The sequence below is a fragment of the Lepidochelys olivacea genome (assembly GCF_965140295.1).
Source record: "Lepidochelys olivacea isolate rLepOli2 genome assembly, chromosome: 5".
Classification (NCBI taxonomy): domain Eukaryota; kingdom Metazoa; phylum Chordata; order Testudines; family Cheloniidae; genus Lepidochelys; species Lepidochelys olivacea.
This window is the reverse complement of record NC_140415.1, coordinates 23,587,370-23,614,800: the sequence shown is the minus strand read 5'-3', so window position 1 is coordinate 23,614,800 and position 27,431 is coordinate 23,587,370. Positions and strand designations below refer to the sequence as shown.

The 27,431-nt window shown below is 38.5% G+C and overlaps 1 protein-coding gene across 3 annotated transcripts in view; it reads left to right on the top strand.

Moving 5' to 3' along the window:
- The window catches only part of ZFR (zinc finger RNA binding protein), a 55,189-nt gene extending 33,506 nt beyond the window's left edge, over positions 1-21,683 (top strand). Inside the window, exons 7-20 of one of the 3 annotated variants that reach the window (XM_084629506.1) lie at positions 719-910; positions 2,091-2,379; positions 3,311-3,507; positions 4,069-4,188; positions 4,713-4,858; positions 5,969-6,131; positions 7,073-7,278; positions 7,567-7,717; positions 9,349-9,490; positions 14,560-14,657; positions 15,472-15,567; positions 19,072-19,183; positions 19,321-19,418; positions 20,120-21,683. In XM_084629506.1, the coding sequence (XP_084485632.1) occupies positions 719-910; positions 2,091-2,379; positions 3,311-3,507; positions 4,069-4,188; positions 4,713-4,858; positions 5,969-6,131; positions 7,073-7,278; positions 7,567-7,717; positions 9,349-9,490; positions 14,560-14,657; positions 15,472-15,567; positions 19,072-19,183; positions 19,321-19,418; positions 20,120-20,299 (2,190 nt within the window). In that variant the 3' untranslated portion in view covers positions 20,300-21,683. Of the gene's footprint in view, positions 1-718; positions 911-2,090; positions 2,392-3,310; positions 3,508-4,068; positions 4,189-4,712; positions 4,859-5,968; positions 6,132-7,072; positions 7,279-7,566; positions 7,718-9,348; positions 9,491-14,559; positions 14,658-15,471; positions 15,568-19,071; positions 19,184-19,320; positions 19,419-20,119 lie in introns of those variants that run through there. The other 2 variants (XM_084629505.1, XM_084629507.1) reach the window with 2 other exon arrangements.
- The last annotated feature ends 5,748 nt before the right edge of the window (positions 21,684-27,431 follow it).

Here is a 27,431-nt window from a genome sequence, read left to right as displayed (position 1 = left end):
ATGAAATTTCTCCTTGAAAAATATTCTACTTTGTAGTATTCTATTTGTCCTTCTAGCACTCCATTCTAGTTTTGAAATGGCTGAATGTAGTACTATCTTGTCAGGTCATTCATATTAAGACAGCAAAGAACATGAGAGTTTTTTACACACTTGTTTAGAATATTTGTTGTTCTGCATGTCATGTTAAAAAACTGTCATTTTTTTCTACTACTTCTTGCACTTGGACTGCCCCTTCCCACACAAGGACACTCTCAATTGTAAAAGTTTTACTTTGCGCCCTGATGTATTTAAGCAGTATCTCCTTCTGAATTACTGAGTTTTTTGGGGCGCTCTAAATCACGCAGGACTTGGGTACAGCCTACTGGATAAGATCACTTGATGGTTAACATCTGTCACTTGGCATTGACCAATACTTGATGATTTGGAAAGTAGGAAGATGAAAAAAGTCCTTACTGCTTTTTGCCAACTATGGAGTTCTGTATATCATGAAAGGAAAATAGTTTCCTGGTCCCTGCCAGCATGGCTTATGCCTCAAAGCACACGCACAATAAAATGGCAGTGCTGTGTATAGGAAATATGTTCCCTAGCAAAATTTAAGTGTTGATTATTTCTAGCTTATAACCTATTGTATATTTTATAGCATCAGATGACTGACATAATTAATGGAGTAAAAAGAATGTATTGAGGATGTATGCTTTTTCACTGCATTTTTAAATAGACTTATAAAGAACATTTGGAAGGCCAGAAACACAAAAAGAAAGAAGCGGCGTTAAAAGCATCTCAGAACACTAGCAACAGCAGTACTTCTGCTCGTGGAACTCAGAATCAGTTACGCTGTGAGCTCTGTGATGTGTCTTGTACAGGAGCAGATGCATATGCTGCCCATATTCGTGGAGCTAAACATCAGAAGGTAGGAATGGAGGTTGTTTGTAACTCTGAACAAACCATTATGGTGGTTCTTTCACAAGTTTACAACTGAACATTGATTTAATACAGTTTTGAAACTTTACTAAGCAGAAGAAAAATGCTGCTTTTAACCATTTTAATTTAAATGAAACAAGCACAGAAACAGTTTTCTTACCTAGTCAATTTTTTAAAACTTTCCCTTTATTATTTTAGTAGTTTACGTTTAACACAGTATTTGCTTTTTATATTTTTGGCTTTGCTGCTGCCTGATCACATACTTCCAGTTCCAAGTGATGTGTGTGGTTGACTAGTCCGTTCGTAACACTGGTGTTTGTAACTTTAAGGTTCTACTGTAGTTGTCAAACTTCTAAGATTAATCCACTGTTCTTTATCCCCTTCTCCACCCTCTCTTCCCATCTTGTACCTTTTATTATTGAGCACTAAATGATTCTTTTTTTGGAGTCTGTCAATATTTCTTATAAATCCTATTATCAGAAAACTGAAATTTAATTGTATTTTAAAGGTATCCTGCAAAGGACTTTATATGATGTATAAAGGAAACCTGAATACTTGTTTTTCTGCTTGTTTTTTACTGTGTATAATATCAGGAATGTCATCTGGGTCTTCCCTGGTTTTGCTGAAAGACCTGTTATTGCTCATTCAGTCTCTGTCTGTGTTGTGGAATCTCGCACTTTCAATGATGGCGCAGAGTTATTGAATCTTTAATAAAGACATCTGTTCTCCAACGTGTTCCTCAGCCATAGTAATTAAAATAGTTTAAGCTCCCCACCAAGGGGCGTGGAGGGTGGGAGAGAACACATGAAATATAAAACAATTTGACTAAAAATCACTCCACCATCTGTTTCTTGGCTTGCTTTTTTTTTGACTCTTGACTCTGATGATGTCATGTTTTCACTAGTTGTTCAGTCATAGTGGAGTTTTTCTGGGATAGATAAGACCTGTATTTCTAATCTAAAAAGCAAGCAGAGAAAAGTTTAGAGGTCTGAAACTTTGTATTTATAAATCATTAAAGAAACAAAAATGGACACAAGTTCATTTTTTTTTCCCCCACATGCAGATCAACTTTTTAAGGATAGTAGCCATGTTATTTTTTTAATGTAAACCAAGTGGTTCATGTTTTTTAATGAGCCTATTAATTTTATTTTTTTATTTTTTGGTTCTAGGTGGTTAAATTGCACACAAAACTTGGAAAGCCCATTCCTTCAACTGAACCAAATGTTGTTACCCAGTCTACTTCCTCAACATCTGCATCTGCTTCCAAACAGACTGCCTCTGCTTCAAATATTGCAACTAGCAGCAGCACTGTGAACTCCTCCATTACATCTTCTGCAGTGAAAATTCTTACTCCCACAGCAAGCACGCCAATTAACGCAGCATCCAACAACAAAGTGTCCGTAGTTGCTGCTAATATACCTGTAAAGAAAATATCTACACCGAAAATAAACTTTGTTGGCAAGTACAGAAGTCAGTCTTCATTTTGAAACCTAACCTATTATAAGGATTTAAAATCTATATGTATCTAGTCTGTACGATGTCAATGCTGCAAACGCCTGTGCATATGCATAACTTTATGATTGCGAGTTATCCATGTTAACTTTGTCCACATAGAGTTAGTCCCCTTGAAGTCAAGTGCATAAGTGTTGGCAGCATTGGAGGGCTATATGTTTTATTTGATACAAACATTCAGTTCTGGTACGCTTTCTGTTTTTTTGATCTTGTTAGCAAAAAATGTCTTATGAAAGCAGTTCTACAGTGGGTTACTTCTGAAAGCAAAAAGATTGCTCATCTGGATACCTTTCTTTGGTTGCAAGTATCGGAGGGGTAGTTGTGTTAGTCTGTATCCACAAAAACAACAAGGAGCCTGGTGGAATTTATTTATTTATTTTATGCATGGACTCCATGCGTCTGAAGAAGTGGGTTTTTTACCCACGAAAGCTTATGCCCAAATAAATATGTTAGCCTTTAAGGTGCCATCGGATTCCTCATTGTTTCTTTGGTTGCTCCCTTTCAGTCTTGCCTTGTGCTTGCAGAACGCTAAGCTAGATTTAATAGAAGTCTAAATTGCACATGCCTACTAAGTCTTTACTGCAAAAATGGAGAACTTTGGTTAACAGAGTTTAAAAAATTTGAGTACCATTAAATTATTTAAGAAAAATTAAAAACAACTCACCCTAAACCTTGATTGTAGCTGAATTTTTACAATGTTCTCTGTTTAATTGTATGTTTATGGTGTTTAAATTTATTCTTAAAATATTTGAAAAAATGGAGGCACTCTGGCCAAAATCTCACCATTTGCAAATGAAATCTCTTTAATTTGTACATATTCTGTAAGTATATAATCATTCTACCAAAATTAACAGTTCATTTTAAACTTTGATTTTAGGTGGTAATAAGCTACAGACAACAGGAAGTAAACAGGAAGATATGAAAGCTGTTGAAAATGTTAAGACTACTCCTTTGGTTGCTGTTGTACAGACCCAGGAAGTAAAACCAGATACAGCATCAGAACCAGTGACTCCAACAACTCTTGCTGCTTTGCAGAGTGATGTCCAGCCAGTAGGCCATGACTATGTGGAGGAGGTATTAATCTGAAAATCCTCTTAGTATACTTGTTTGATTTAAATAAAATGTGTCCATCAGAATTATAAAGCAAGACTCTGATCCTGCAAAGACTTATGCATGTGCTTAAATTCTCACTTTGTGAGCAGAACCTTGAAAGTCAATGGAACTGTTCATTGTGCATTCTGGTAAGCATGTGTACATAAGTTTTGTAGAATCCAGGGTTTAAGTTAAATATACTAAAAAAGGTTTTCCACTCTTTTTTTTTTTTAAGTATTTGTTTGAATCTAAGGAGTTAATAAAACTATATTTTAAGAGTATAAGCTCTTCTGGGTATGAATCACGTGTTCCTCTTTGTACAGTACTTAACACAATGAGAATCTGATCATGATTGACAATTCTTTTCTTGACAATACCTCTTTTTAAAGTGCTTACTAAAATATATGTATGTAAATATGTGAACATGTTTTGTGTAGGATACAATTAAGATTCTTGTAAAATTAGGTTAATTTGTAGAAAAGGTAAATTATGGGGGAGGTTTAAATATCCAAAAATCTAATTCAACATTATTTTATTTCCAAGGTACGGAACGATGAAGGGAAGGTGATCCGCTTTCACTGCAAACTTTGTGAGTGCAGCTTTAATGATCCTAATGCCAAGGAAATGCATCTAAAAGGAAGGCGGCACAGGCTTCAATATAAAGTTAGTTGATATACTGCTAACAGTAGTTTAAACTTTACAAGACCTAAATTGTAGTAACTTGTTACTCAAATTCAAGATTAGTGGTTACCATGCCCAAATGGTGTGTAAAAGGGTGGAAGAATATTGCATTTATCTTTCTTGGTGGGTGTTTTAAGATGATACAGGTGGCTTAAAGAAGTGATATGTGCTGTGTGTTTGTTTTTTTTTAATGGAAATGTTAAGCAACACTGTATTTGAGTGTTTGGAAACATGAACACGTAGTATATAGTAATTAAAGTTATGGTAGGTCCTTCCATGTTTTTTACTATGGATTAGCAATAGCACAGGATTAGCATCAGACTACATTTTACAGAACACTTTTCTTTAAATTGACTGACTTGGGGTGATGGGAAGAGTGAAACAAAAACCTTGTGTTCTAAACTACTGTTTGACATGGTAGAAAAATACTATGAAGAGTATATTTCCTAAAACCAGGGTGAAATGAAAAGTAAAACCAACATTTCTTTGTATCTCTGAAACATTAGAAAAAAGTAAATCCAGATTTGCAAGTAGAAGTAAAGCCCAGTATCCGAGCAAGAAAAATTCAAGAAGAGAAGATGAGAAAGCAGATGCAGAAAGAAGAATATTGGAGAAGACGAGAAGAGGAGGAACGCTGGCGGATGGAAATGAGGTAACGTGTCTAATGAGTTGAACAAAAGCTGCAGTGAGGTCACCTGAAGAGGGTTCCATCCTAGGTTCCCTGTAAGCTGCGCGGCCACACAGCAGGCTATTTAGGGCTGTGCAGGTCCTCTGGCCTGGCCCATTCCCTCAGGAGCTGTCAGGGAGAGGAGCACAGACCCGCACCCCAAACCTCTGTCCTACCCCAGAGCCCGCACTCCCAGCCAGAGCCCATATCCGCCTGCAACCCAACCCTCTGCCCAGTCCTGAGCCCCGTTCCGCACTCTGAACCCCTCGGTCCCACCTCACCACATGAATTTTATGTGCACCTACTGGACTGCCGCAGCTGGGGAGCGGAGCCCCTGCCCTGACCCCGCTGGAGCTGCCAGGCCTGGGGAGAGGAGCCCTTTCCCCAGCCCAGTGCCACTGGAGCTGCCACTGTGGAGCAAGGAGCTCCTTCCCCAGCCCAGCCCTGCTGGAGCTGCTGCAGTGGAGCAAGGCGCCACTCCTTCCCAGCCCAGGTACTGCTGTGGGGAGAGAGACCTTGGTGGAGTCCTCTCTCCCCGCCATAGCCCTGGGGTAGCCTGCACCCCAAACCCCTCATCCCCAGCCCCACCCCAAAGCCCGCACCCCAACCCTCTGCCTCAACACTGAGTCCCTGCACTGTGAATCTCTCGGCCACACCCCTTCACGTTAATTTTGTTATGTGTACCGATATGGAGGTAATGTGTCACACATCACCTCCATATTGATGCACATAGCAAAATCCATTCCGCATGTGGGTGGGAAAAATTAGAGGGAACACTGGTTCCATCCTATTTAATTACCTGCTGATGAATGCTCATGTTGAGGACTCTAAACCCTTTTGTCTTCAGTCAGGCCATCATACAACTCTGAGCATTTGTTATTTGATCCATCTGAGGAATATGGGTCTGTTTAAAATTGTTTGTATTTAAGAGTAGGGGTTGCTTCTAGTGCTATTATCCCTTTTTACTTATCCTTTGGAGCTCCCAAGGTCATGACTACTAAAGATGAGCTAGTGAATAGTACCAAATAATTTTTTAGAACAATTGAAAATGGCTCTTTGCTATGTAAAGAACATACTTTGATTCAAACAATTCAGACGCTATGAGGAGGACATGTACTGGAGGAGGATGGAGGAGGAGCAGCATCATTGGGATGACCGTCGCCGAATACCTGATGGAGGATATCCTCATGGTCCTCCAGGACCTCTAGGCTTGCTAGGTGTCAGACCAGGAATGCCTCCTCAGCCCCAGGGACCAGCTGTAAGTTTCTTAAATTGAAAAATTTAAAAGTTGAAGTCTCTTAAATCAGGCATAGTTCTTGGGTATATTTGATCTTAGCCGTCTGTATTACTACATTAATCTGTTTCAAGTTTATTCTCTAATAAAGTGCTTGGAAATGTGAAAAAAACCACGGTGGGACTCTACAGGTATAAGGATCTGTCTGAGAGTCCTGCTGGATTAAGTGTCAATATAAGAGCACGTTAAAGGTACATGTTGAACAGCCTCATGTGCAAGTCTACCTGCATAAATTTACCATGAATTAAGTCATATGCAATATTATTTTGAAGAAACAGGAATAAATACTTTACCCAAAAAATTTTCACTGATTAATAAATATCTATTTCCCAGTTAACAGTAAGATGACAAAAAATTATATTATTAAGAAGAAAGAGGATAAAAGTTAAGGTTAGATTTTGATAAACAATGCGTTTCCTTATATGTAGAGTTGACAGAATTTTATTTTTAAGAGTAGGCAGTGGAATTCAAAAAGGTAGCTTTTTAATGGTTAAAACACAAATTGTCACATGTCCAGATATATAAAGTCAATATCCTTAAACTCTACTAAGTTCTGACGCAGACTTTTTTCTTTCTTTGCCAAGCTGCAAATTTAGAATGGATGGAGCTATTTTTTTCATCATGGGGGGTGGGGGGTGTTCAGCGTTTATCTGCATTTACCAATAAAAATCAAATCCTTCCAACCTTTCTTATATTTGGTTATATGCGTGTTTACCTGTGAAGTCTTAAAGTTACTGTGTCATTAACTTTTAGGTTTTGTTACTTTTAAATTGTCAGGTTTTATATACGAATATGATGCTGTCACTTAGCACTCTTACTGGTTTTTGTTTCTAATAAAGTGTTCTTGCTAGAACTTGTATTTTAAAAATTCAAGTAAAGTTACCATAACATTTTTCTCAATGTAGCCTCTGCGTCGTCCAGACTCATCTGATGACCGTTATGTAATGACCAAACATGCAGCCATTTATCCAACTGAGGAGGAACTTCAGGCAGTCCAAAAAATAGTTTCCATCACTGAGCGTGCTCTGAAACTTGTGTCTGACAACATGACTGACAATGAAAAAACTAAGGGCAAAGAGGGAGATGATAAGAAAGATGGCAGTAAAGACAGGTATGTCTGTCTTCAGTTTTAAAAATTTTGTGCTGAGGAGGAAAAATTCATCCCATGTTTCTCCCTTTACATTTTTTTTAGTGCCTCCTCAGATTCTGTTCTCTCTAGGTTCTGACAGCATGCATCACGATGGTACTATCACATTGACATCTCCAATCATTCGGGAGGAGAACATGAGGGTTGGAGTGCTGTGTTTTACTTTACCCTTTTTTGTATCTTCAGAGTTGTTCATAAATGATTGATACGATTTGAAGCATCTCTTGTAACTATAACTTCACTTCCCCACAGAGCTTTGAAAGGAGTTTTACGGGTAGGAGTTTTGGCTAAAGGCTTGCTTCTCCGTGGAGACCGAAATGTCAACCTTGTTTTGCTGTGTGCTGAGAAGCCTTCAAAGGCATTACTCAGTCGTATTGCAGAAAGTCTTCCCAAACAACTTGCAGTAAGTTGGATTTGGATTTTTGAGAAGATGCCATACAGAATATTTTCTGGAGTCAAATGATTTGTAGAGCTGACTGTGCCCCAGTTTTACAGCAGGGGCATTAAAAAGTTGTGTAGCATTTTCCCAGTATTTGTATGTGAATTCAGTGCCCCTGAAAGGTGTCTTTCCAACCCATTGTATGGGTAAGCAAGAAGTGGGATCCATTTCACAAGAGCGGAAATGATTGTTCTGCTCCTCACAGGTGGTGCCAGTTCATAGATGTAGTAATCTCTCCTTCCCTTTTATATGTGGAGACAGGTTGGTGTAGGAATCCCCTTTTGCCCAAACAACTATCATCGGTGCCAAAGACAGAAGTTGCAAAGAGTCCTATGGCACGTTATAGACTAACAGACATATTGGAGCATAAGTTTTCGTGGGTGAATACCCACTTTGTCGGATGCATGTAGACAAGTAATATACATACATGGTAACAATCGTAGGTGGTTTACTTGGATGGAGATTATAAATAGCAATACAGTTATCAATTACTAATGCACTCCTCACTTATTACAGATTTTTATATTGAAGTTACAGAACAAGATCTGTGTATGAAAATGATCCACAGTTCCAGAATTAAATTACTAAAGCTTAACCTATCTTGTGCATCTTTTTCCAATACCTTAAAAAAAAGACACCTACCTCATTACTCACTCTAAGATTGCACACACATACATAGCACTGAATGTGAAGTAAAATGTCTGCCATAAATCCCCAAATAATGAAAAATTCATACTTAAGACCATAGTTCTATCTCTCACCTACTCCAAAAAGTCTATGTATATTATGGAATCATAGAAGGTTTGCAACGTTCTGTTCTGATGTCACTTGACAGAGGATAATATTACAAGATAATGTGCTGACACAATGGATGAATTGAGAAATAACTAACTTTCACTGAATTTTTTTGTTTGCTTTTGTTGCTATAAGCAAAATGTGCAAACCTTGGGCCAGGTCCTTGAGACCAGCCATTGTCTTTGCAGCTTGTGGAAGAGGGGAGGACAGTGTTGACAGCTTTTCCTTGGGTCACTAGGAGCCAGTAACTCTGATCATGAGGAACGACTTAGAATAGCCTAATGGCTACTCTTTAAGTTATTGCATGGGCTGTTAACTGCCCCCGGGGGCCACTCCAGCAGCCATTAATAAAGTAAATGTAGCAGTTTACCTGCACTCAAAGGGGTTATAGCATAAGAATCACTACTTCAGCCCTGTGCCATCTAAAGATTTCTCCAAACCAGGGGAATCCTCCATTGATTAGTTAAACTAGGTTTAAGGCTGTTTATTTAACTTTAAAACTGCTGAGAATCTGACTCCTTATTTTAATATATTTTGTGCGTGAATTTTCTCAGTGTGGTGTTTTCAAAAAAAGCTTTTGGGGTAACTGCTACATGTTTTTAGTTACAGTCTCTGATAAACTGTGCGGCAGTCCATATTATTTTTTTTAACTGTATGATTAAAACCATATAATTATGTATTGAGCAAACACCATTGTTATATTGTAGTTCTGTGACTCTCTGAGAATGAATGTTTTCTCCCCCTCCGTTTTTTTTGTAAGTGCTAAAAGTGCAATTGCTTCCTATTTTTTCATTATTTAGGTAATAAGTCCTGAGAAGTATGAAATAAAGTGTGCAGTACCAGAAGCAGCGATAATTTTGAATTCATGTGTGGAACCCAAAATGCAAGTTACTATCACATTGACATCTCCAATCATTCGGGAGGAGAACATGAGGGATGGAGGTTGGAAAGTTGTTAAAGATGTTACCTCTATATTACCAGTTTTTGTACATTTATCTAGTCTGTTTAAGATGACATTAAGTCCTGGAAGGCAACATGCTGGCATAATATACGTATTTGATTGAAACCCTACTTCAACAACCAGTCTTGCTACAGAACATTTACTAAAATTAAAGGCTTATATGATGCATTTATTTAGTTCAAAAAATGATCTTTTCCCCCCTTACGTAATGTCCAGCCTCAGCTTTCTGGAAAAGTTACTAAATTGTGTGTCTTTCTCTCCTTCCTTCCCTTACAAAATTCAGTTATTTGGAAAACTAAGTGTTTTACGGCAAGTGGTTACAAGCCTGCCCTAAGAGATTTTGCAGCATATTAGAAAACTAAATCTCTATATCTTTACATTCTGGTTTTGAAACTGGATCTGTCTGGCCACCACTTAATCTTTCAAATGGCATTGCTGCATATAATATACACACGTGATTTTGATGTTCATAGTGCTTGTAGCTTTGTTGGAAGAAGATGTGAATTTTTCCAGCTGTCTGAGGTTGGTTTTTGGACTGGAGTGCTTTTGTTAAATATACAGGCTCCTGGTATTAAGATCTGAGTATTTTACCCAAATAGCGTACACAGAGTAGTACAGTAATAAGAAATGGTTTGGTCACTGAGTTAAAGTAGAAGTCGGTTGGCACTCTTAAAACCGATTTATATTTGTGAATGTGCAATCTCACTGGTGCCAGCAGTGTTGCTTTAGGGTCTGTTCTGTAACATTTTCAAAGCTCCAAAAGCTTTTTAGCCAACAAGCATGATTAATGTCTGCAATAGGTTGGTTCTATTGTTCTATGGGTCAGATAAAATTAACTTTGTTTCCTTTCATCCTGTGTTTTCGTAGTCAAAGAGATCATAACAAACCAGGGTCTGTTGTTGAATATGAACCTACAAGCAGGCAATTTGTCTGTATTAACACTTTTTTATGATGCAGGTTGGAAAAAAAAGTGTATGTGTGTATGTATATGTGTGCATGTGTATATACATATATATATATCTCTATATACATAGATATATATAGTTAATTAAAATAATAGAATTCTTTTATTTCATCGCAACAGTTTTATCTATCCTTTAAAATATTTGAGGCTTTTTTTTATGTTAGATATTTTTGAAATTAGAGAATTTATAATCAAGCTTTGTTGTCAGAGCTGCTCCCTACACCAGAAAACAAAGCTGGAGTATGTGTTCTCTGGATTGGATGACTTTTATGTTTGATCTTTAGTAGTGTGCTGTACACAATTAATGAACTGTGTGTATATCTCCAACTATACATGCTTTGTTCAAATATATTACATCATACCCAGCCATTTCTCGTCTCATTTTTGGCAATTGAAATTATGCCGGAAATGTGATACTTGGTTCACCTGGTCTGAATCATGCAAAGCATTTCACCTTGTTAACAATTGGTTTAATAATAAAAAAAAAAAAAAAAAGGCAGTCACCGTTATAGGTTTGATTATAGGTGCTTTGAAATTAGATTCATTTTAACCATTATCTTTATTCCTTAATGTACTGTGGAAAACTACAATTAGTCCACACTGCAGTTCTAAACTACAGTAAATTTGGTTTGTGGCCGTTAAAATTTTATACTATAATAAAGGTTAAAAAAAATAAATCACAGGTGTTTTTCAGTTCATTGATACTTTATGCCCTCCCCCCTCCCCAAAGGAAACAAAACTATATTTTTGTCTGACCCAGACTTGAGCTAGAATTGCCATTCTGAGTTTGAGTCACCTGCTGAGTTGATGGTATTGCCTTTAGAGAAGCAAAATCAAACAAGAGGTAAACAGATTTCGCTTCAAGACACTGAGCAGTGTAAAATGGATGTGCGGAAAAGTTCACTTGTGAAACTAGAAGAAAATGCAGAATATTAAACTGCAGATAATTGCAATAAACCAGGTCTTATTACGAAGATTGCTGCTTATTTGCTGCAGAATAACAGTGTGTGTTTTTTCTCTTACTGCAGCTCCTAATGCTCTGTGTCTTAAAATGGTTTAAAGTCTTTTGCTGGCTTTGGGGGAGCTAGTTTAGGTGATAACGAAGGCTTTGCCGGAAGAAAAAGTTTGATTAAAGATGAGACTGTGACTTGCATGTGAAGTAAAATCATATTTAGTGTGTAATAATAATCCCATTAAATGACAAAAGGATAAAAAGTAAAACTATTTTACAAATAAAACTGTTAACCGCACGGCAATTGTGCTATACATTATTGTGCATTTGACAGTTATCCAGCATTTCCCTGAATTGACTTTGAATCTGATAAGTTCAAAATGCTCTAGCCCTTGCTGTGGAATCTCTCTCAGCAAACAAAGTATATTATATATGTGTGTGTATGTGTGATTTTTTTTTTTAATCCTTAGCTTATCAGTCCCGGTCCAAAGCCTTCTAGCAGAGGGAGTTGAATCCTGTCAGGGGTTGCTGCCAAGACATTGGAAGGATTTTTGACCAAGGTTTTCTAAAGCTCAGTGTCACACCTGCCATACTGCACAAAGGATAGGCTTTGGTTGCATAGTCCTAGCATTTACTGTTACTTTGTGTTTTTCCTTTTTGTCTTTGTCTCTCTTCTAGAATTAAGCAGTGTTCACACTAGTTTTGAAATAGTTGACTGGGTAACACATATTTCACATAGTGGAATTTACTGAAATTGATATACCTGTTAACTTTTAATGAGGAAATAGTGTGGACACAGCATGTCTTCTAACCAAAGATTAACCCCTTATGTTTAGGTTATTTATAGAATATAGTTACATAGGGTAAGAATTTGTACTTGTTGTTATAAATTAACATAGCTTTTGTTTTAGGTTAACAGGGTGGTAGGCTAGGAGTCTAATTACTATAGTCTTTAAGGGGTTAATCCACTTGAAACGTCAAACAGGTGCAAAAATCCACAGATGACATTTTACAAGAGTTTCTCTTAATATATTTTCAGCCAAAATTTATTCTCAGTTGCAATAGATGCCTTGGCATCTTCTGACTTCCACAATAGCTTTAAGTTTCAAGGTTATTCATGCAGTCTCCATTATTAATGGCACATGGCATATTTCAGATCCATGGTTCCAGCACAAAATAAATTGTCTACTGTGCATTAAAATGTAAATATTTCATGACAGAATTATTTCCAAAGTGTTTCCATGCTAGAAACTGAGTAATTGCAGTTTCAAGTTATATAGTATATTATTATGCTGAAAGATTGCACACTGTCACCTATTTGCACATTTGTGTTATAAGAATGTAGATAATTGACTGACACACACAGGCAAGTTGACCCAATAACCCATAAGTTTGTGTTAATTTCTCAAGCTCCCCTTGTTTTTCTACAATGGGTTTTTCTCTAAATGTATTCATTGTCTCTAATACTCATGTTATGTTCCTTTCTTAGATTGCCTTACCTGACAACTTTTTTCTGTAGGTTTACTATTCTTGACTGAAATAATTTTACTTTTAATGTCTTCACTTACTCTTCGAACCCTTCATCAGTTTGAATGGGTCCTCATTCCACCTTATCAAATGCTCAGTTTTGAGTATATTTGTCAGATTGTATCTAAATTTTCCCCAACAAAAATTCTTAATGTGGAATCATTGTAGCTTCTTATTTCACCTGGTGCAGAGCAAAATAAATTTTCCAATGAAAAGGAGATCAAATCCAAACAGTATTCTAGATTAACTCTCCAATATAATTACTAAAAATTTAAAGTATCCTTTTTGATTTGTATGCTTTTTAACTGTGGGTGCATCCTAAAAGCCTATTGGCTTGTTTCCTTCATTTATACATTGGCAGCTGCCTTGAAGTTTTCCCTTTAAATCTTTTTCAAGTCAGTATGCTTCATGAGTGTTATAGTGAACGTCATCACTTTTTTTGTTTGGTGCTCTAACTTGCTCATGTCACGTTTTCCAACACCAGACTGTTTTTGGTATGTTGCCACTCTTCTGAATGAGCCAGATGGAGTGTTGTTTAATTAGTCGTCCTCTGCTATATCACATATTTTGTTACTCATCGCGAAGGCCATTTTCATATATAATAAGCTAAAGACGTTATAAAACTAATCATTGAGTTACACCATTGGTGCACCATTAGCCAGCTAGAAGCTACCTTTCGGAATCACTCGGTGTTGCCTATTTTGTTGAGACAACCAATTTGAAAAGCTTATTGTACCTTTTGGTCTCTCATTAGGTAGTCACGTTCAACGTAACTTGGTCAAAACCCTGTTTCTTGAACACTTAAATGCACAAGATCTATTGTTTCTTTTATCTTCCAAATAATCTGATTCTGCTTCTACTTCTTCTCTTCTCTCTTTTTTTCTCCTTCATAGACTTAACCAAGATATGCCTTTTTCAGCTGTTCGTTAATATTTCTTAAATGAAATTGGACTGTGTGCACATGCACACCATGGAGATGCAGAAGCTATAGAAATTAGAGAAATTATAGTAGAAAGTAATTCAACTGATTGGAATTGTAGAGAGTATTTCACGTTCTTTCCGTCACATTAAAGCAAAATAATTTGCACTATAATTTAAATTTTAATGATATCATCACCAGATTCTTTGAGCTTCCAGAGCTTATTTGTTATACTTGCCCCTCTTTATTAGGAGTAGGTCCAGAGTAACATGAGATCATTTAAGTTCAGCAAACTCAGTTTGTTGTGAATTCTACTCCATTAAAGTGGATTTTTGTGTTCCTTCTGTCTGTGTTCTCTGTGCTGGTGCACTGTGTCCAACCATCCTTCCTTCAATATTTAATTTTAGGGGAAATCTATTTTTACAGAGTTAGCTTGTATGAATAACTGCAAACTACTGCATAATCTGCAGTACGCTGAAAAATTAGATTGAGGGCTAAATTGTATTATGCTCTTGATCTTTATTCTGGGTTATATTCTAACCCCAATTAAAGGGATTTTATTGATATGTTGGATGGGGTTTAAACTCTAAATGGCACGTGTGACATTGAAGCTACTTTAAGGAAGTGTCTTGCTCACCTGGTCAAACACCCATTCCTCACTGCATTTTGCCAATTCAATCCATTTTAGATGTAACCTCGGGTATGGTGAAAGACCCACCGGACGTCTTGGACAGGCAAAAATGCCTTGACGCTCTGGCTGCTCTACGCCACGCTAAGTGGTTCCAGGTTCGGAACATCATTTTACTTTCTTCTTGTAGCCTTATGAGAGATTAGTTCAGTTGCAATATAAATGTTTAATTGTGAAAACACTCAAGGTTGCCCATGGTAATAATACTTTAAATTAAATGAACAGAAAAATGTTATCATAGAAAGCTCCGTATGGAAGAACTGCTTTATGCAGTTGTTGCTGATCTGACATAAACTTTTTTTCTGGTCATTGAGAAGGCGATGTTGAAAGCTTGACTCGCTTTGGGTGATCATATGCTGTCTGTATTTGTAATATATTCCATAAGGCTGCAGAGTAACTTTGCTTTAAATAATGGAATATGTGTTTAAAGCTTTGTGTTTAGATTTAAGACTTTTTTTCCTATTTCTTGAAGTGCATTAAGTGTAGGGAATGAAAGGTGAGAAATAACTGTTTGGTTTAGTGACTTTGCACTCTGGCAAAGGCACAACAAAGAAACCAAACAGATTCCTTTGACCTTTCAGTCTCTATACATACTTTTTAGATCTTTATTCTTTTATTTCTAATATAGAAAGATATATGTATTGTTACCGATGAAAATAGGTCAAAGTGTACAGGGGATCAAGAAATATTAATCTTGTATAACCTGTGCACTTTGACTTCTACCACCTTAAGTTTACTAACCCTGGCACAAAATACTGCTGTAAATGGCAGCTCATGAACACAATTTTAGAGTGACTTGTTTCTATTCTATATCTGAGCTTCCATTGAACAGTGGTGTTTTAGCTTTTCAACCTGTGGCCTGTTTTCTGTAGGTGCTGGGATTAATTAACTTGATTTTGTATTGCTCTCAAGGCTAGAGCTAATGGTCTGCAGTCCTGTGTGATTATCATACGTATTCTTCGTGACCTCTGTCAGAGAGTTCCAACTTGGTCTGACTTCCCAAGCTGGGTGAGTAATCCTCTTTTGCATGCCCTTTAAGGCAGCAGCATGTTGCTACAAGTAGAGTGTCAGAAAATGCTGGTGCCACTCTTTTTTTTTTTTTTAAATAAAGTCATATACCAAGAATCAGTTTTTTGGTTTTTTCCCTCAGCGGACACTTTCTTTTAAATCTTTAAAAAGAACCCAGACTTCTAGTATCCTGTGATTTCTGAAGTTAGATCTTTTCCAAAGAATTTATTTTCTCCTACAGAACAAAAATACCACCAAATAATTCAGTACTACTTTTTTCTCCTCTTCTAAGAGTTTGTATAGAAGTTAGGAATGATTATTTTTCATCTCTGTTTACTTTGAATTGCTTGGCCTTTCCTGAGACTTGTTTGAAATAATTTGTCAAATGTATCTGGATAACCATTGCAGAATAAACTTTATGTAAAAGTTACTTGCTAAAGACCCCTTCTGTTACCACTCTCCTTAAAATCTGTGGCTGCTGCCAGATATGGTACCAGAGTACTGATATATGATGATCCATCTTTGACCTGGAGAGTGTTGGAAATTGTCCAAACCACTTCATTGCTAGTTTGTTTGGACAAGAAGTGAGTTCTAAGATAGAAGGAGGGCTATGAAAGAATTTACCAAATCACTTCTGCTTAACTGAAAAAAGTGTATAAGAGTTAAATGTTTTAATTAAGGCTTATTTGGCTTTAAAGTAATATTTGAGCAAACTAAACATAGCATCTCTTGAAAAAGCCAGCACACAAAGCGTAGCTCAAAAGGAGAGGGCAAAGATGCCCTCCTTGAACCATCAGGATTCCAGGCTGCTGAGGGGCTGATACAGTCCCTAGTAGAAGCTGAGAGCCTTGGAGGCTGCTCTGACTTAAGACTGTTTTCTTTGGGCTGCCCTCTGGGCTGCAGTGTCACCATAGTGATGGATACTATGACTGTGCCCCCGAAACACACCCCTTAAACTGGAACTTCTGTGTGCCATTTGTGTTGGCCCTATGCACCTGCTGCATCTGTGTGGGATATAGGAGCCCGAGCAGGCTTAGAATCAGCTTCATAGTTTCTTTAATCCTCAATATAAAGTTACACATTTCTGCAGAAAGAAAAGGTATTTAGAGTTTCATTATTTATGGTTCGAACTCCCTCTTTTAGGAAAATAAAAGTGAGGCTTTAACTATATTTAAAACAGAGTGGAGAGCCAGAGGGAGGAGGAAGTTTACTACTACACTCTTCATTAATACACACTTCCTAGTGACCCCAAGGAATTTAGGTGTAAGTTCTCTTTCTACAGAACAAGTTATATATAATGCATTGCATACAGGAAAAAAATACTACATCAAAACAACATTTTAGGTTGCAAAAAATCAAGCATTCAAAAATTAGGAAATGCCAGTATTTAGGTTACTTATGCATTGCAAATTCTACCCCATTGTTCATATGCATTATGATGCATTATTTATTGAGTGATTATACACTGTTTTTTTCCCACGTGATCCCTACCTGATTTGGTTCATAGGATGGACAGTGCTCAGAGAATGAGGCAGCTGTTTGATATTTTTGTACTCCCCATTCAGTTAGTGGCCCTCCCTCCCTTATTTACCAGATACCATCCAAAGCCTCCAAAGAATACAGAATTATTTATTTCCTCTTAGTCTTTTCTAGGGCACTCATCACCTGAGTATGTGAGTGCCTCACAAACATTAATGAATTTTTCTATACTGCAAGATGGGAAGCATCCATTTTACAGATAGGGAAACTGAGACACAAAGATTTGCCTGAGGCCACATAGTGAATCAGTGGCAAACCTAGGATTAGAACACACACTCCTGATTCCCACCCTATCCTCATTATTTCAGACCACACTGTCTTATTTCTCTATAGCTGCTGAATAGTCACAGCGCCCATTGACTTCTGGTGTAGCTGTGAGTGCTCCGCATAGCTGCATATCAAGTCCCGGGTATCTCAAGTTGAGCAGAGCAGGAATGAGGAATACACAATTCGTAGCAAAATGTTGGTTTAAGTAATTTGTACAGCATTATATTGAAAGACTGTAATAGAAGCAGGAATAGAATTGAATTCACCTGCCTCAACCTCAAGATCATCCTTTCTCTTCTTGCAGTCCCCTTCACACTATCCAGCTGCTAGAGCAAATGAAGCAGGAATCTTACAGACTAATTCATTACTTGACTGTGATTCATTCCCTGCTTGCTGTGCATCTTGTGCACTGAACGAAGCAGGGATTCTCTAAAAAAGTCTTTAATTACCTGATCACATACTATCAGAATGAATGTAAACAAAGTGGCAGAATTATGGCTGCACAGGCAACCCAAATGCCTTATTTTCTAATAATAAAAAAGGAGGACTTGTGGCACCTTAGAGACTAACAAATTTATTTGAGCATAAGCTTTCGTGAGCTACAGCTCACTTCATCAGACATCCGATGATCTCACAAAAGCTTATGCTCAAATAAATTTGTTAGTCTCTAAGGTGCCACAAGTCCTCCTTTTTCTTTTTCCGGATACAGACTAACACGACTGCTACTCTGAAACTTATTTTTTAATGCTCAACTTAGTAACATTAATAATAATAATCTTTTAATGGGTTTCTTTTTATGCATGGGGGGGTTTGTTATGGGATTTCCAAATCTTTTAAAAGAAAAATGGAAAATTATTTTATGTGTAGCTGTATCATCCCCAATATCATACGTCACCTGGTGTAGGGTTTGAACGCTGAACCTTCAGTTTTCGCACAGCTTGAGCCACAGGACTAACTATTTGAGCTTAGGAAATTCTCCCTCAGGATGGAAGGGGTTGATCAAAGGAAGTCTGGCCCAGTGCGCGCACACTTGTTCTCTCTCTTCTCTCACCCTCCCATCTCAGTACGGGAAGGGGAGGAGGAGCCAGGCCCAGATTGTGCTCTCTTCACCCCCATACCGTTCCCCACCCAGTCTCCCTGAAGAATGTTATCACTCCTGGGATTCCCAGTGCAGTCTATATTACTGGTGCTGCTTTGGCAGTGATGTGGGCCAGACTTGGATTAGAATGTTCATGTTCAGGAGACTGTTTTGGCATGTTGCCAACAGACATGACAAGGGAAATTTGTGATCCCCCCCCCCCCCCCATTTATACCTCAGCTCAGCCTGAACAGAATTGCATGGGTCAAAGAAAATGTACTTTTCTAACCGTAGGATGTTCTCCCTGCTGAATTTCAAAGGCCTACTGCAAACAATGGAAGTGTTATGACCTTTTTGGAGGTGCTCTAAGAATCTTTTAATGGGAAGTGCTAGACTACCTAAATATAGGGGTTATTACTCTTAGGCTAATGTTGTATCACTATTCAGCTGTCTAAAAGTCTGGTAGTCTAACTTTTCCTTACTTTGCAACTGGACACAATATTATTTGTGTAATTTCTTATTAAGCTGTGTATACCAGAAGATCTGAGTTGAATTGTAGTGATGGTTTCTCTTTTTAAAGCAGCCTAGTAAAATAGTCTCTTTTTCTATTCTTGATTTAGGCTATGGAGTTACTAGTAGAGAAAGCGATCAGCAGTGCTTCTGGACCACAAAGCCCTGGGGATGCGCTGAGGAGAGTTTTTGAGTGTATATCTTCAGGAATAATCCTTAAAGGCAGGTTGCACTTTTTTGATACAAATTTTAGATTTTGTCAAGGGTATTTATAAGCTCAGCTAAAATGTATATTATAGTTACTATATATAATCAGTATATGTGGACTCTAGTATTGGTAACTAGCCGTATTGTTATAGGTGGTCCTGGCCTTTTGGATCCTTGTGAAAAAGATCCTTATGATACACTTGCTTTAATGACAGACCAGCAACGAGAGGATATTACTTCAAGTGCACAGGTAATGAAAATTATAATAAAATAGCCAAGTTTGGTGGCGGTATGCTGAAATATTGAAGATCTTTCCCCTTCAGTAGTAAAACTTGTGGGGGGAAATTGAGTCATGTAACACAAGTTTGAGTAAATGCACAGATACATGCTCACTTTAAGGGCTGAGTACTCAGGTGTTCTCACATACTGCTCAGTGCACTTATTAGAAACAGGCAGTAAACATGCCTTACTGTTCCCTGATCTTGAGGGCACTTACGCTGGGGATCAAACTAGCTCCTAAATTAGGATAGTCTTTATGGTGGCTTTATGCCCGACAGGGATTCCTTTGTGGGGGACGTATTCCAACTGTACCTTTGGTGCAGCTTTAAGTCAGCTTTATGGCACAAAGGGTACTTTGTCATAAACTAAGATGTGGATTTAAGATTAGCTGTTGCTGCTGCCCAGATTAGGAAAAGGGTTACTGCAGTTCCATCCTTTTGTACTTGCAAGTATGTTCATGGTTGTCTATCTTATCAGTCTAAATGACTGTACCTTTTTAAACTTAAAACTACATTGGATTGAAAAGGATTACTGTAGATAAATTTGCATAAGCTTTTTTTTTTCATGTGGTTTATGAAGAAATGTTAACTGCCTCCACTGTCCTATTTAGGTTTAACATTTGTTTGATAAAAGGTTTTTGTTTTGTTTTCCCCCTCCCCCCTCTGTTACCAGTTTGCACTGAGACTCCTTGCATTCCGTCAAATACACAAAGTTCTAGGAATGGATCCATTGCCACAGATGAACCAACGTTTCAACATTCATAACAATCGTAAAAGGAGAAGAGACAGTGATGGGGTCGATGGGTTTGAAGCAGAGGGGAAAAAAGACAAAAAAGATTATGATAACTTTTAAAAATGTCTGTCATCAGTGTTAATTAAGACAGAAGGTGATAATAGGAGTCCATTTGTTGCCTGACTCTTTTTTATTCATAATAATGTCTGTTTTAAAACATCCAAAATTTTGCAGAAAGAGGACTTAACTCTTCTGTAAAGTTCTAAACCTTTAATGGATGTGCAGTATCAGACAAATTATGGATGTAAAGATACCACAAATGGAAATTGTGCTCTGATTTAAAAAAAATATTAGCTTAATTTTTTCCCCCATTTTTTTTATTTAGACGTAGGTTGCTAACTGAAGTAACTTCCCTATTTTTTTGTCCTTTTTATTAACTAGTCATTAGTGCATTGTCTTAGATCCTGACTGTATTTAATGCAGCATTTGTGCTTCAGTAGCTATGAATATTTTGATATTTTATTTAGAAGTTTTGTTTGCCTTTGACACTAGCTGTATAAGTTACTCTGTGTTATAGATGGTATATAGTTTCCCTCCCACTTAATATTTTACAGCAGAACTTTTTTTTGTAAAGTGAGACTGCAGGATTTTGGGTTTTTTTCTAAATGTGAAGGGTTACAACACATAATTATCCTGCCATTTGAGTGCTCAGAATTAAATGTTTCTGCCAATCTTGTGGCATTTTGTCTCTTTAGTGTGATATAACGGTGTAATTAAAACAGATTTGTGTTAATCTAATCAAGTTTGCTGTTAGTTGTGCATTAGCAGTATAAAAGCTAATATATACAGTATGGTCTTGCAACAGTTTTAAAGCAGCTGCATAATTGATCAAAAATGCATGACATTTTTGTTTTTAATAGAAGGGCTTTTAAAACTATCATTTTAGGTTTAATGCATAGGTCTTTGTATGATTGACTTTGTGACATAGCAAGGCCAAAAAAATAACTTTCTGATTTTTTTTTTTCTTAAGATGCTAGTAAAAGAGGGCATTTTCCAATTTGGACAAAGTTGGCAGTTGTTTTCAAACAGCTTTGTCAGTGTGATACCAATGCCATTTCATTAGCCCTTAAAATAGATGTTTGCCATATCAGTGCCTGTGAGGTAACTCCTAGTAGCTATTCCTGCATAGCTATTTTTCTGTGATTTTTTCAGTAACTTGAAAACTAAAACTAAAGTGGATAAAGTATTGCTGACAAAGTGAAGGTTATCAAAGAAAAAACCCAGAAAATTATTTGGTGTGGCCATAGTGTATGCTTATGTCTTCTTCAAAAAGCTAAATATTATAGCAATGGTGTAAGTAATATTACATCATACTGTTGATGTATGCTCCAGTACACAGGTGTGATTTGTTGTCACAGCACTACAGTGGGATACGCAACAGTGGAATACGCAAATAAAAACTAAAGTTTATTAAATGACTTTAACCTTCATTATACACTGGAAACTGAAGTGTCACTCTTTCTGTTTGGTGTGCACTATGCTTAGCTGATGACCTGGAAAAATACATGGGTTTAATATTGACTATGATAACATTCCTATAACTATTTTACAAATGACTGTAGGAAAATGTCGGATATTGCAAAGAACACTGGGTTTCTTGATTTAAAATTACTTAAGTCTTTTGTTCCAATTCATCAAGTCAAACTTGTATTTGACCTTTTAAGAGATTAATTATTTTGCTTGTCCTTCAGAATATACTAGAGAAATTCCAAAAACATTTTAACACAATGGGCCTGTGGAATCTAAATACAATATTAATATAGGAGAGGGATCTTGTGTAAGTTTAAATATGCAGTATTCTGTGAGCATCAAACACTGCAACTTAAAAAAAATTAATACAAAGATATTAGTGGTCAGCAAACAAAATAATGGAAAGCTTTCCCAGTACAGAAAAAGATTCCTTAAAAATAATTTCATATGGGAAATAGAGTAATTAGCATGTGCTCAAAAATTATTTTTAACAAAAGGGGATTGCACTAATTTCCTTTGTGCTACCTTGGCACTCAGTTCAGCAGTATGCAGTTGCCCAAGATCCTTTGCCTTTAAAAAGGAAGAAGTTTTTCTGCCATCGTGTCCAATCAGTTATTGCCGTTTATTTTGGAAGTTGCTTCATGTCTTATATTTCAGTTGCTGTTCATCTGGCTATTTTAACTCCCTACCAAAGTTTCCTACCCAAAATGAGAGATGCTGTCAGTTCAGTCATGTGACCCTGTTCTTTAAGATGAAACGGTCAAAGATAAGTTTGGGATTTCCTGCATTTTTGTTTCACTGACTTATACCTCTTAACCAGTTTCTCGATGTTTGAAATATTGTATACTTGAAGTGATTCCCCATTAAACATGAAACTGTGACCATGATTTTTGATCTTTGTAGTAAAGAGTGGATTTGCAGTTTTTTCCTGTCCATTATCTATCAATTATTTTAACTTGACAAAAATTACTGACTTGTGCAGAATTAAGAGAGAAAAATCAGACAATTTGAATTTTTTATTTTTAAACAAGCTTGCAGACTACTTTTTCATTAAACTGTTTAATCTACTAAATCTTTTTTATATGCATGCATTTACAAAAAACACCTAAAACTGGTTTGAAAACGCAAATATAGAAACACAGCATTTGACTATCCAGTGTAGTAATCATTGTTAAACTGAATAATATCGATAATATAGTGCATAACTACTTAGCAATATTTACCTTCTTTGAGTAGTGTCCCTATAGGTGCTTCACTTCAAGGGTGCATGCACCCTTCCACCTTTGATTATTCTGATCTATTTCAGCATCCCTGGGTTTTAAGAGGTATTTTTCTGGCTAGGAGGCTATCTCAGTAAGTGTTGGGCATCCTTTGTGCTCCTTTGTTTGGGAGATACCCACATCCCCAGTAAGTGCAAGGTTTGCTCATCTTTCAAGGCCAGATCTTAAAAGAACAGAAAGATCAAATTTAGACTTTCAGTGGTGGAGTAAGCATTAAGATCAGCTTCTGACCCATGTACCAAGGACCTCCCTGTACACAGAGCTTCCAGTACCACTAGTGCTTCATGTCTCTCAAGACCACGCTCACTGAGCATCTCTGGAGATTCAAGTGTGAAAGTGTTATCCTCAACCTCTGGGCATCTGTCACTGAAAGCATCAGGAGAGAGACCTTCTGTGATAGTACCTAGGGAGCTGTATTATCGAAGCCTTTGACCACCAATAAAAAGAGTAGGAGCACCTGTTCTTCTATGAAATGTTGATCACCATCTGCAAGAAAGTCCTAGAAACCTCAGGTCCCAAAGAGAGTTCTTGTGAGGCTTTGAATGGCTCTGCTACAGTGAAGGTTTCTAAAGCATATTCTAATATACCTTGCAATGGGATTCAGTACTGAGGACCTCTTTAACTGAACCTAGGCTAATAGAGATTCTATCTCTAAGAGGTCTGTGTCATCAGACTCCATTATCCTTTCGGTACCTGTACTATCATCATGTAGTGCATCGGTACCAATGGAATTTGACCCTGATCTTTCTCATATCAGGGTTCTCTGTACAATCAATACCGAAACTGGCCTCCAAAGGAAATCATCAAATTCCCACCAATATACCATCGGTATTGCAGGAGTTTAGATATTCTAAAGACCACCTGGTCTCCACTGAGCCAAAATCTGTTACTGGTACCGTCACCTTGTGGTACTGCAATCTGCTAGGTCACCAGCTCCACATTTGTCACTGAGGCAATCTTATAGGCTTCAACCATAGAGGGCAAATAGTTATCGCCTCCCCTGGGATATGTTGAGGAGAGCTCCTCTGACTCACAGATTTTAGTATAGGGTTCTACTGTATATTCTAGGCGGCATAATTAACCCACATGTACTGATACTATGGAGGATACCAGACCTCAGCATCCACCCCCTTGGTATGATCAGTAGAGGCTGCTCCTACAATGCCCTAGTGGCCTTGCTGGGATCCTTGGCCCATTTACCAGCAACAATTCAGGTCAGCATCTACCCACTTGGAGCATAGATAGGGGCATTCTTCTCAACTTCCTCTTCCATCTTTCCAATCAGAGGAGGAGACTTTTGAGGTGCAGGAGGCAAGGGCTGACAGAGGTGACACTAATATTTCACCACCACCTGATGAAGCTGTCATGCCTTAAACCTACTTCCATGGCAGATCAACTTCATGACGTTTCAAGAGCTGATGAAATATACTACCTCTATGCTTCAAATTCCATTACAGGAAGTCCAGGATTCCCACCACAAACTCCTGGACATTTTACATGCCTCAGCTTCTGTGCAGATAGCCATCCCTGTCAATGAAGCTTTGCTGGAGCCTGCTATAAACCATCTGACCGGCTCCAGCAACTTGCAAGCATGCAGATAAAAAGTACTATGTCCCAGCCAGGGGTTCTTATTTTCTTATGCTATACTGAACTCTTTGGTAGTAGAGGCTGTCAATAAATGTGGTAGACAACACAATTTTAAGTCTAACCCTTACTCCAAAGACCAAAAGAAACTTGATCTCTTTGATCATAAGTTCTACTCCTCAGCCACACTACAGTTTTTTGAATGATGAATCACCAGGTGCTTATGTCAAAATGATTATTTAAACTACAAGAAATTTTAATTCTTGTAATGAGCACCTTCAGAGAAGCATGGGAGCAATTCAAGGCTATCCTACAGGAAGGTCAGCTTTTGGCAAAAAGATTACAGGTCTCCTTAGATGCTGTCAGTACTGCAGCACAATCCATATCCACTGTAATTGTGATGCAACAAGCATCTTGGCTGCAGTTTTCTGATTTCCCTAGGGAGGTACAAAGTACTGTTGACAACCTTCCTTTTGATGGGAACAAACTGTTTGCTCAGTCTACTGATGACTCACTTCACACTCTCTAAAGACTTGAGGACCATGCACAAATACCTTGGAATCTATACACCTCTGAACACAAGAAGGTTTAGCAGATCTGACTGCACAAAGGTTCTGTCCAGCTCATTTTTTTAACTTCTGTAGGCCACCTGAGCCACCAACCAATAAAGAAGCTGCCAGCTTCTGTCACAGCTACTTTTTCTCAGTCATCAGTGTCTTCCAAGCACCAGTGTTGATGGTTTGATCAGAGTCTCACCTATCCAATCGACAGGGACTTACTGCTACACTGTCCTACCTCCCATTCCTCTTTTGGATACTCTCTCCCAATTTCAAGCTGCATTGGAGAGCATAATATTGGACAAATGGGTGTTGGAAGCTATAACATCTGGTGGTTCTTTGTGCTTGCTCATGTCCATTCCACATTAGGTGTGTGCGCACCGCTGCTGGAGATTTTCCCCTCAGTGGTGTGTCGGGTCAGCTCTAGCACCCTCTGGTGCTGCATGCTTATGCACTGGTATAAGGGGCACAGCCGGCTCCTCACCCTCTCAGTTCCTTCTTTGCCACCCGTGACAGTTGCTGGAACATCATCTTGTGCTTTGGCCAGGCATTTTTCAGTGGTTTTCTTCTCTGTTAGTTTTAGTCTTAGTATAGTTGTGTAAATATTGTAAATAGTATTAGTGTAGATAGTCCCCCTACTTCATTGTAGAGGGGTCACGTATCCCCTGGGCTTCAAACCTTGTGCCTCCTGTGGGCAAGCCTGTGCCTGTGGAGAAACCAACAGCCCAGTTTTCTGAAGTGTCTGGGAGAGTGTCACGTCAGATGGCGCTTGTCAGATTTGTTGGAACTTTAAGCCTGGTATGAAGAAAGACACAGGCTAGACAGAGGGCTATCCTAATGGAAGCCGCTCTTAGACCGACATCGGAGCCAAGCCACCTGGATTCAGCACCAAAAACTTCCGCATCAGTGCAAAGCGCTCATCCCGGCACTGTGCGTTTCCCGGTACCATTCTCTATCTCTGGTGCCAGAAGAAACGTAAAAAGCAGCATGTTGCTCTCTCCAGTGCCAAAGAAAGGCAAGCAAGGGGAAAGCAGTGGAGTGTGACCCACGTTGGGCCACTCTACCCCCAGTCCCTTGGCAGCACCATAGAGTTAATCAAGAGAGATGTTGAGTCCTGTGTGGGACCCTCTGTCGATGCCAGGAAGTAATCGCTGCACCAACAGAATCATGGTACCTTCTATCCTGGAGGTCTTTGTTGTGGCCAGGGACTTACCACTCCCAGTACCACCGACTCTGATTGGACAACTGCCGGCTCCAGTGAGCATGAGCAGGAGAGAGCATGGTGCTCCAAGCTCCTTCCCGGCACTGGGTCCCTCTGTATCCTCCAGGGGCAAGCCAACCCTACTTTCTTTTACAAGGTCATCTCTGGCACCAATCCCCATACTCTTGGTGCCAAACGGCAGAAGTACACAGTACTCCCACTTGGAAGAGGGCTGAAAAGAAATACTGTGTACCAGCCAAAGGGTATGAGTACCTGTACTTGCACCCTCTTGGGTCCCTAGTTGTTGTTGCAGCCAATGAGAGGGATAGACAGGGTCAACCAAGTGCTACCCCCAAACAAAACAATGCAAAGAAACTGGATCTGTTTGGGAGAAAAATTTATTTGACAGGTGGTCTACAGCTGCATATCTCAAACCAGCAATCCCTTCTGCGGAGAGATATTTTAGACTGTCTTCCTGCTGGGGTTGTATAGGTACTCCAGAGGACCCAAGCAGGCCTTTTGAAGGTGCGCCCAAGGGCACCATACCAGTTCCCACTTCGGATCCTGATACACATACCCCCATTGGTTTTGGACCAACTTTCCCACTTCAGCTCGGCATGGTTTCTGCTAGGTACTAAATACACTGGTGGATGACTATATCCTTCAGTTTTCATCCATCCCCCTCCCACACACCCCCTATCCACATCCCTCTTCAGAGGCTGTTCTCACAAGCAACTCCTAAGTCAGGAGGTTCAAACTCTCCTATGGTGTGGGGGAGCCTGTGGAAGAGGTGCCTCAAAGCTTGAGAGAGTAGGGGTTTTATTCCCTGTATTTCCTAATGTCAAAAGCCAACGGGGGGGTCTTTGCCCCATCCTGGACCTGCACTGTCTCAACAGTTATCTCAAGAAATAGGTTTCACAGTTTCCCTGATCTCCATTAGTCCCTCCCTGGATCTACGGGATTGGTACGCCACTTCTGACTTGAAGGATGCTTATTTTCACATTTCCATCTTTCGAAGCCGCAGAAGATTCCCTTTGTTCCCCACAAGCCGTGAGTGTTCCTGGTGTCGGATGCTTCAGACCTAGGCTGGGGAGCCAACC